This window comes from Salarias fasciatus, chromosome 16 (assembly GCF_902148845.1).
Source record: "Salarias fasciatus chromosome 16, fSalaFa1.1, whole genome shotgun sequence".
In the NCBI taxonomy this organism is placed as follows: Eukaryota; Metazoa; Chordata; class Actinopteri; order Blenniiformes; family Blenniidae; genus Salarias; species Salarias fasciatus.
In genome coordinates this window covers 24,988,487-24,999,180 of record NC_043760.1, presented here as the reverse complement: position 1 = coordinate 24,999,180, position 10,694 = coordinate 24,988,487, and the positions used below count along the sequence as shown (strand labels likewise).

The window sequence follows — 10,694 nt, the reverse complement described above, 5'->3', positions numbered from 1 at the left end:
ACTGTACACGCTGCTTCATAGAGCAGCTGATGTTTCTAAAAACAGGGCACACGCTGTTCTTTAAAAGAAAAAAAAATTAAAACGCCAACTCATTTGTTGACACACTCTCACCCACAATGCACCTGGAACAACCGGAAGCGTTTGGGTTCGACTGGCGCGCTGCTTCAAGCATGAAAGTTTAGACACCGATTTCTCTCCTCTCTGTTTATCTACACTGACAACACATATTTCATGAAAGTGGCCGTCCCTAACGCCACAGTAACGCTAACTCAAGCCGCCGCTAAGAAGGAATCGGATCTGGTAGGAACCCGGCGCTTTTCTGTTACATAATGGAAGATCTGTATAGAAATCCCCACTGGCTGTCCCTCGGTGGAAGGATAATCTTATTTAACTGCAAACAGACTTCGGTGGCAAATGACAGGGCGACAAGCGAGTTGGTATTCCGCAGCTTTTCGTATGATCGGGAGGAGAACTCGTTGGCGAAGGCGTGCGAAGGATCAGCTGTCATCAGCAGGAAGACACCGGCTCGTGTTGTGAAATGCGAATGTGCAGCTGACTCTCGCAGCAGAGTCACAACACCGTGTGTGTTAGTCACCAAGACATGCTCGAAGAGGGGCACCTTCCAGTACACCCTCTTCACCCTGAACACTTCGAACCAGCTGGAGCCCTGCATCGACTTTAAACTCCCCTATAAATTAAAAGAGCAGGTTTCCATCCTGCAGGGACCCACAGTGCTGTGGAGCCATGAGGACAGTGTGTTTTATACTTCTCTACAGACAGGAGGAGTGAAACAGATCCCCCTTCAGCTGACACACACGATTATATCAGAGCTACCTCTCCAAAAAGCACAGATATTAGTTCTTGGGCAGCAAAGGTCTTCAGATCAGTGCTCAGAAAAGCAGATCAGAAGCCAAACCCTTGGATACACTATTGAGGATGGACAAGTTTTTGATGGCACTGTGGTTTTACCTCATCCCTACATCTGCATCACACAGAGCATCTTGGTGCTGTCAGTGGATTGTGTGGACAGTGTGCTGAAGTGTGCAGTGGTTGCTGCTACTTCTCGTCGGCAGCTTGTCTATTTTGAAGACGCAGCAGTGAAAGATACGTGTGAACTACCGTTTGAGCAGCCCGAATGTATCCAGGTAGTTCACACGGGAAGAAATGGCTGCTTGTATGCCATATTTTTCCACCAGGGACACGTATGCACTGTATGGAAGGAAACATTTCAGGTATGTAAAGCTGGACCATCATGATCTGTTATTTCTGCATATCTAACTGTAACAACAGTAATATAACACATACACATGAAAATTGTATGATATTTACTTTTATTATACAAAAACTGAAATTATTTACACTTTGTTTTATTCTTCATTTGATAAATCTTGAAAAGCAACATTATAATTCTTAAATTGTGATCAATTTTTTCTAAAATTTAATTCTTATTTTATTAAATGAAGCCCATAAACGTCTCAAAGTTTTTCAAAGTGCTGAAGACATTTTACTTTACATTGAATGTAGAAGTTATTCCCAAAGCAGTTTACTTTTTAATCATATTCTGTTTCTTTAGCTCCACCTGTAGGTTTAAACAAGCTTAATGTTCTCTAAATGCTTTTTCCAGATCGCCTCCTCCTGGTCCGGAGTGAGCTCCGTCCACGTGGACGACTTCCTGGGATGTGGAACAGATCAGATGCTGCTCTTTTTCACCGATCAAAGTAAAGTGGGACAGCCATTGGAAAAATTTCTCATCACTGACCTTTGCGGTATTTCATATTCCGTAAGAACTATTTCTACTTGACAGGCGCTACAACATGTTCTTCTTTGTTACATTAGAGAGCAGCATGTCTTATTGATGATCCATGTTTCAGCGTGGTCAGGACACTGAAGCCGAAAAAACCCCCGCTCCTACATCAGAGAACTACCTCCTCACTCTTCAGGCTTTAGAGTCCAGACTACAGGTGAGCTCTTATGGCACATTAGAGGAGTGGCTGAATAATTCATTGAATTTACAACTCAGTGGGCATCGCAGCGGTGTAGTGGTGTGCACGTTTGAATCTCAGCAAAAGGCCTAAGTTGCTTGCTTTTTGTGTGTGTGGGATGAAGGCTAAGAGATGCAGCTACAAACACTCAACAGGTTGATCAGAAAAGCCAGTGATGTTGGAGAAGTGCTCAGGAGCACTTAGCGTCTTCCTGAGATTCTCATCAAACTTAGACGAAGTCATGCAATAGAGCAAATATTCACAAATAATTTAGCTCTCCGTTATTTAAGTTTTTTGATTTGGATTTGCCTCCAGTCCAGGCCTTTGCTTGTGGGGTATGAATGTTCTCCATTTATCTGTACAGTTTTGTGCTCAGGCTTTTCTTACGCTCGTCATGTTATTTTTGTTTTGATCATCCGTGTGTGTAAATGTGGATGTATGGTTATCTGTTCCTCTGTTAGGCCTGTGAAGGAACAACGTTTTTTCCAGGGTGTATTCTTCCATACACCCAATGTTAACTCTGCTTAACTCTGATTAACTTGGATTTTCCTGATTAACTTAAAATGGATGTTTTTGAGAATCATTTAGCTGAGTGCTAACTGTTCCAACACTGTGTGGAACAATGTTTAAAATTCAGATTTAATACTTGCAGGATGTGTACATATACGTTTGTACCTTATGCCATTCTCTTTACTATGCGTTCAGACTTTGTCTCTGAAATATGATGTGTAATTTAGAGCGGAATGACCATTCTTCAAGAGCTTCAGGAAGAGCTGCGGGTGAAGGAGCGAGTTCTGCAGCAGGCGGTCCAAACTCTCACCGACATGGCGTCAGACCGAGAGACTGCGGTGACACAGCACGAGCAGGTAGCCGCTGTGGGATTCACGGTTATGCCACAAAAACTAACATAACATATGGAGCTGAGTCTGAAATATCACCAGCAGGAAATAAGATCAATTAAATTGGAACAATGTTTTTCAGGATTTGTTTTTTGTTCGACTGTTCAGCCAACAAAAGAAAATATGATCATAGAGTTTATTTATTTGGATAATAATTACTGTTTTTGTTTCCAGTGCCATTGAGTAATGAAATGTGTCATACAATTTGGTTTGTTATGAACACTTCAAGATGTGAAAAGATGACATTTAGACTTTTCTGTAGTTTATAGTTAGGTGCAATAATTGGACACAAATTGGGACAATATTTGCACATTTCCATAAATTCCATGGGGAAAAAAAACAGTATCCCACTGTATTTTTAATATGCCAGGCTTTTCTTCTTCACGCCGCCACACGATTGTAGTGATTAGCATGTTGTGATTTCTGCAGAGCTTGATAGTGATGCATTGATTACGTTCAGGTGCATGGAAGCAGCAGGACAGTCGCCTCTGCGAGGCCGGGGTCAGACAACCTTTTATTACAGCGTCGCTCATTGTTTCCAAGCGACATTGTAAAAAGTCTCCTGCGCCTAAATGGCTGTTGCACAAATTGAAATGTCTGGCATAAACTGCTACTGCTGTCACTCCTGTCACACACTTGTCACTGCTGATTACAGTCTTTGCTCTTTCTCTCTAGGAAGGCCTCTTCGCTCTGTGGGAAAGTGATGACGAGTCAAAGAACGAGGACTCGGATGACAAGATGCACGACGCACCACCAGCGCCTTCAAAACCCCGAATTGATAAGCTGTGGCATCGCCTCACCGCGGACCAACTGGTTGTTGGAGTGACGCTAAACTCTGACAGCTCCGAGTAAGCACAGTTTAAGATTTAATTCGACTGGATCGTGTTTACTTTTCTGCGTGGAGATTATGTTCGCCGTTTGGCCCGAGGCGTCGGCCTCTTTAAAGACAGCATACTGATCGCGCCGTGATGAAAACACTTAGCGATTCCCTTCGACCTGAAAGCGGCGCTTTATCACTTCATCAGGTTGAGTGGATTTTGTGTGTGCATGGTAAATATAGAGAGGATTGCAATATGATATTCAAATGATCCAAGCAGCCATGCTGCTGTCCAGCTGTGTGTGCACGTCTTTAACTCCTGATCTGAACTAAATTGTTAAAATGCAAATATCATGATGAATAAATTTGTCAGAAGAGAAATACATCTATTTTTTCATCTTACGTCGAAACGATACTTTTAAGCATGAATATGTCAAAATACAGAAATACAACAGCACTCAGACATCATTTAATGGAATCTTTAAACCAATTAGACATTCAAGGAAAGAAACTTCACACCTGATGTCCTTGAACGAGCGCCGCTCGCTCGTTTTTTTTTTTTTTGCCTCTATGATTGCCCCCGACGTCAAGCCAGATGCCGTGTGCCTCGGAGGTCACCATGGCAACAAGTTTTTAATAACTCTCTGTGCTCATTCTGAGGGAACAAGATGCTATCAGATCCCTACATTCACCTGTTCTTTTTTTTCCCATCTGAAAGCATGTATGAGAAAACCACACCTGGCAGTGAAAAGCCTCCAGAGCCCCGGCGCTGCTCTTTTAAATCAAGCACTTGTACAGCTGATGTAATCTCGCCATCTGGAAATATATTGCCGCTAATCACTTCGCAAGCAGCCACGGGTTATTGTCATGTATCTGATTTGCAGCTCTATCGTCTAAATTGTAAAAAAAAAAAAAAAAAAAAACGTGGTATTTTTGTTGCAGATCGTTGGCCAGTGTGAGCTTATCCATCCTGACAGAGATGATGGGCCAGGACTCCGCACCCGCGGTCATCCAGACCCAGAGCCAAGTGTTCCACCTCCCCTCCTCCTCCTCCTCCTCCTCCTCCTCCTCCTCCTCCTCCTCGGCGTTCGCGTTCCCAGAGCCTGCAGCCAAGAGAAGCAGGCATCACAATGCCAGCGGACCCGGTGATCTCAACACCCGCCGACTGGCTGTGACTGCCGCGACCGAGCTGACACCTCTGCTGAACTCTGCCTGTGTCAAGTGCAGTGTCATGCTCCATTACACCCAGAGACAAGACGCCTTGGCCCTGGCCAGCAGCTCACCACCAGCTGTCCTTTTTTGCGGTCAAATTGATTTAGACATTCATAATGATTTTCAGACCCAGCTGCTGAAAAGCCCCGAGCTCAACACAGGTGAAAATACAAATGTCTGGGCCTGTAGATCATCGTCCTGACACATGTATGTTCATTATTGTCTTGTTTTTCCACCCAGACGAGGTTCGAGAGGACCTGCTGAGCCTCCTGGCAGTGCTGGATCTCTGGGTCTTCCACATAAACTCCCCTGAATACAGCTTAGGTGATATAAACGGCTGGATTCAGGAGAGGGCGGGCTTCAGGAAGATCGAAGCGAGCCCTCAGTATCTGCTGTCTAATTCTTCTGGACCATCTGCTGCCATGGTGCTCCACTGGCATCAGATCACCCCGTTCCAGGCAGACCTGTCCATTCATTCCAGGTAATTGACATTTATTGACTGATATGAGTAACATAGCTGTAATTTGGAACTTGGAAACATTGAAAAGAACAATTAACACCAAAATACTCTTTGCACTTCTCTGAAAAACTCCACAGTGCAATAAGTCAAAACATTTGGAATCTGCAGCCTGTTATTTTCATTGTTTTATTAAGATTCTCTTTCAGTCTGCACGAGCTGAAGCGCTGCTATTTTGACAGAAAGTTAGAAAGAAACCCCAAATATAGATTTCTTGTGGTTCAACTTCTTGTTCTGGGTGCATGAGTTAAGACTTGACCACCAGGGAGTTATTCAGCTTGATTTGAGAAGAAAAAAAAGAAAGGTGGTTCAAGTAGAGGTTGGCCCCACTCAATTTATATTAATAGATTCAAAGTTGACAAGGCTTTGAAGTTGACTAAGATGTACGTCAGCCAGATATTCCTCTGAATATCAAAGAGATTAGGATTCTTTGGCAAGCAGAGCACTTAAAATTACAAATCCTGCAAATAAACTCTGAACAGGTAGGCGGCTGTGAATTGACTGACAAAAAAAAAAAAGAAGACTTCAAAGCGCTCCAGTCTTTTTAGAATGTATCGTACCATATTTGATGTAATAACTCGCACCGGCTCTATTGTTGCTTTGCAGCAAGTTACAGATGCTCCAGTTCTTGGACTCGCTGTTGGCTCGTCTCCCGGCCTCCTGCACCATCCGGCCCGTGAGGGGCGTCGGAGGTCAGGGCGCGGCCCGGACGTTCGCCTTGGCCTTGGAGAAGGAGCTGGAGTCACTCAGGGAGGGTGTGGCGTCGATGCTCTGCGAAGAAAGTGCGGAGGAGGCGAGGGGGCACGAGGAAAGACCCGAGACCGGCACTGCCGAGGGGCTGCAGAGGTGCCGGGAGGCGTGGCAGCAGCACTCAGAGCGGAGCCGGAAGAGGTTGAGCCCTCTGGTGGATGCTGGGAGGTACCGTAGACTGATTCAGAGTGTGTCCAAAGCCCAACTCGACGGGGATCTGGCAGCTCTTTTAGACAACCAGAGGACTCCGCTCGGTTCATTCACTGCAGACGTGAACTATTTTTAACAGAGAATCCCCGGCCTGAGGATGAAAAAGGGGGAAACGAACAGAAAACATTCCCACTCCTTGATAGTTCTGTGTGTTTGAGAATCTGCTCGTGTTTAGAGCCAAGCTGCCAGACGGCCTTGTGGGAGTTGATGTCTATCCTCTGTCTGCTGCCACGTGGAGCCTCCACCTATTTCCACTGGATCACCTCCTGGGTTTCACAGCCTTGATCTGATAGCGTTGCCACGCTGCTCTCTGCTCAGCCCATTCTTCTGCTCGCGTCTCTTCAGACCCCGCCGCGCTCAAAAACACCCTTTTATGTCTGTTGTCGCCACTGCTGCATGATAGTCAGTGAGACAGAGATCACTTTCATCCCGGAGCGAGAGAGCGTTTGTTTCAGAAGATGAGGGGAGCGCCAGGCCTCATATCCACGGTGTGTGGCTGTAGTTAACCGAAAGCTTTTAGTGCCACTTTTCTCCCATGGTGCACTTACTTTGCTGTAAAATGATGTAGAACTTAGATGATACAGTCCCACGTGGCTCTGCAGTCTGTCAGTGCTGTGGTTATACCGCCGTTCATCCAAATAAGCATCGGATCGTACCTGAAATGACCACCGCCTTGCAGGATGCACGAGGTCCGCGGCAGCCAGACCAGTGCTGATGACGACCGTGCCGTTTTTTCCTCTCAGTGGGAGCTAAAATTTGTTAGTTTTGGGAGTTTCTCCATCTGTTCCTCCCTCTCAGTCAGAGAGCAATAAATTCCCCCCTCTTTTACTTTTTTTTTTTTTTAATACATCTGCTTCAGTGCACGCTCCATTTTTTTCTGAACTCTCTGCCACGGCGCTTTATTTAAAGAGCAGAAAATAATTTCTTACACGTTTTCCTGAGTGATTTCTCACCGTGTTGCTCATGCAGTTTTTACAGAGGGAATCTATTTTTTGCGGCGCCGGAGTATAAATAAGAGCTCCCCGGTACGGAGCCGACTCGGATTCAGCGACTATGCAAGCTGATCACACACATGAGCACTTTCTTTTGCTCCTTTAATCCCTCACACAGAGAAAACACCCGCAGCCCTTTTGGCTGTGACACAAACACCTCTGTCACTTCCAGCCATGAAGGAGAATCCTGAATCCTCTACAGTAAATAACACCAAGCAAACGGCCAGGGGGGGAAGCGGATCACACGTGGAAAGCTAAATTCGATTGTATTTGTGTTCCCTCAGAGTCCCAACTGCGATCCAAATAAAATATCTGGTTTGTCATCCCATTATTGCCTGTTAACTTGCATTCATTTGGAGCGGTGAGAGAACACCGCAGGGTTTCTGCCCTCACCTTGAGGAGGAAATGAATAATATCTAATCATGTTTCTGCTCTTTGGAAACATCTCAGACATAGAAAAGCTATAAATACACCTTATTTAGTTACTGATGTGACTTTGTGGTTTATATCTTTATATAGAAGTTACAAATCTCCCCGTTTGGTTGCATGAATGGATTTTCTTTTTACATTTAAAGCGCAACACGTTCCCTTGATAGTATCCTGGTGAGATGTGCTCGCGAATGAATGGTGCTGCTGAGATACGGAGGTTGTGGAGAACCACCGCAGTCGGCGGGTATCGATCCGATTTCACTGAGAATTCCTCCCCGTAAGACTCCGAGTCTTACTGGGTCAACCAAACCGGGTGGGTGGACATTGATTTTATCTGCTACATAAAGTGTGGAGCACAGCCCACGTTCAGCAGCGTCCGTGAGTCTGTACACAGTCTCTGACAGTTGTGAATATGTGGATTTTTTTGAACACTATTTCAACATGCAGGGCAACAATGTAAAAAAAAAAAATATATATTTTTTTTAAATTAAAATGTACATGCATTTCAATTATCTCTTTGATGTTCCTTATTTATGTCAATAATAGTGTTTGACACTTTGCATTTGTTGTAGTCTGACAGTTGTCATGGGAAAAATGAAACCCTGCACAGTAACTAGCAGAACATGCTGCCGGCGTCTTTATTACCATAACACAGGAGACATTTTGTTATAATTCGATGCAGCGTTCATGCTGGAGCATAAAGGATACCATAGGCAAAAACCAAGTGTTCTTAACTTCATTAATTTCCTGCTTTTCTCTCACACTGGCCCCATCAACTTGCTGTGCAGTTGCTATGGCAACCCTCATTTCTCGCCTCTCTCAGACCTCGCAATCCAGCCTCAATAAACCTCATGCATGATGGAAAGTTATTTTCCTCCTAAAGTGAATTATAAGCTGCAAATAATTTTTCTTTCGTAAGTCATTACGCCGCCGTTGATTGCGCGGCGGCTATTGCATTCTTGCATATTTAAACAGTGATATTACTGTCGGCCACCGGTAGTGAAATGGATGGTGTTTTCCATGCGAGGATTAGAATGACTGATTAGTTTATAATCCTTTTGTTGTGCGTATTAAAAAAAAAAAGAGCAGTGGGTTAATTAATGCAACCTCCTCGGTAGACCTGCCACAGCCCGTATATTCATATCTAAACAAATAACAGCTGACAGATCCTTACGTTGCTCACGCTGTGGCATTATTGTCACATAACGCAGCGATGGGATGTCATCACGTGCATCCAAAGCTGTTGTGGTCACCGTCTTTTTACGGCCGGTATATTTACGAGCGTTTGATTGAGCTCACATGCAACAACAACAGGTGGGAGCCTGTTTGTTGGTCTGTTTATGTCTCTTATACAATTGTCCTCCTGTGACTTTGAATCAATGCCAGTTTTTTGTTTTTTCTCCTCCTCAGCTGGTAGGCAAGCGCCAACTGATGGAATCAATGTACTACAGCGTGGAGTCCATTATCATGCATTAATGGAAACCCACTGTCACATCATATCTGTGTCACCCCGGGCCACCAGGCGATCCGTGGCACATGTCACCACCCCGACTTATCGGAGGAGAGGCCGCGTTTCTCCGTCTGATCTGCAGCCGCACGCCAAAAGCGTATTTTTAGTGCCTTTGTTCCTTCTTTCATCATTTTCTTGAAAAATGTCATCTTTTATTTCTTTACATTTACACTGTTAAACAACACAGACATCGCTCACTGCTTTAGAAGAGATGACAGAGAGAAATATAGTAAATATGCGCACAATTTTATTGACGTACAGGCCAGTAAATAACCTTTTTTTTTTTTTCTCCATAAATAGCATTCAAGAAAAGAGTTCTTCACCACAGTATATTAGGAGAGTGCAAGAGCCATCAGCTGCTCAGTGCCATGGATGCTATGAAGAACTATCCCTCACTGTTGAGTCCAACTACAAACAAATGTCACCATCCAGCAACGAACACATTGAGTGACGCGAAACAGTCCACAGCAGAGGTTGAGAACGTTTACAGAAAGATAGTACTTTATAAACATAAGACTCTCCCCTGTACAATAAATATTTCATCAGACTAAATCTACAAAAAAAAAAAAAAAAAAAAGAAACATAGCCTCCAACTCTAAAATCATACCTAAGATACCTGGAGTATTTACCTTGAATATAAATGAGTTTGTGTGGATCTGGGGCTTTTTGGAGCACTGAATAATGGAGCGCATGTTCACAGTTTGTGGGCTTACATATACATCTGCTCAGATTTAACCGTCTCACTTTGCAGGAACAAGTTTATTCCATAAATTACCTCAGCATGAAAGTTAAATTTAGAACACCTCAAAAAGAAAAAGAAAAGAAAAGACGAAAAAAAACCTTACAATATTTATTTTTAGGTGACACATTTATATTTTATCACAGAGAAGAACCTTTGGGTGTGTGTGTCCACAGCTAAAGTCAGAGGATTCGTGTGGCTGTGAGAGATCACGAGAGGAGATCCGTGGAAAAAGTGGGGGGAGAAAAATGGACGAGCGCGATACTTCACCTCTCTGAGTCTTTGATATCTAAGGCCTCAGGTATTTCATCAAATTCCCGATTCTCATCTGCTTTGTTCCGGCTCGTGCCTGAGACGCTCGCCGTTGGAGGGAGGCGTGGATGTGTGCACGGGTTTGAAGGTTTCCTCTGGATTTGGTATAAAGACGGAGGAAGGCGCCGTGACCACAGTGACGCTATAAAACAGTCCCGAGAATCCTCGACAGGAGGCTTTGCAATCACAAAAAAAGGTCCTTGCAGGAGTCACTAAAGTTACTCTACAGTTACGAATCAGTGGAATGTTACATTGTTACAAACGCCAAGGCAGAAAGAAATCGATTCACAAAGATTTTGGTCCGTCTTCTCCAGCATGTCGTCGG

General features: G+C 44.2%; 1 protein-coding gene across 1 annotated transcript; it reads left to right on the top strand.

Moving 5' to 3' along the window:
* Positions 1-206: 206 nt before the first annotated feature.
* Positions 207-7,198, top strand: fancb (FA complementation group B). The gene is made up of 8 exons (XM_030111969.1): positions 207-1,232; positions 1,625-1,780; positions 1,872-1,961; positions 2,720-2,848; positions 3,557-3,729; positions 4,641-5,071; positions 5,151-5,391; positions 6,034-7,198. Exons 1-8 carry the CDS (start codon positions 330-332, stop codon positions 6,461-6,463), a joined length of 2,553 nt encoding a protein of 850 aa, XP_029967829.1. The 5' UTR covers positions 207-329; the 3' UTR covers positions 6,464-7,198.
* Positions 7,199-10,694: the final 3,496 nt, after the last annotated feature.

Bases quoted from the DNA above. Each gene is read 5' to 3' on its own strand.
- fancb (XM_030111969.1), top strand. From the start codon at position 330: ATGGAAGATCTGTATAGAAATCCCCACTGGCTGTCCCTCGGTGGAAGG. The intron at 1,233-1,624 runs GTATGTAAAGCT...TGCTTTTTCCAG, and splicing joins TATGGAAGGAAACATTTCAG to ATCGCCTCCTCCTGGTCCGG. The intron at 1,962-2,719 runs GTGAGCTCTTAT...TGTGTAATTTAG, and splicing joins CTTTAGAGTCCAGACTACAG to AGCGGAATGACCATTCTTCA.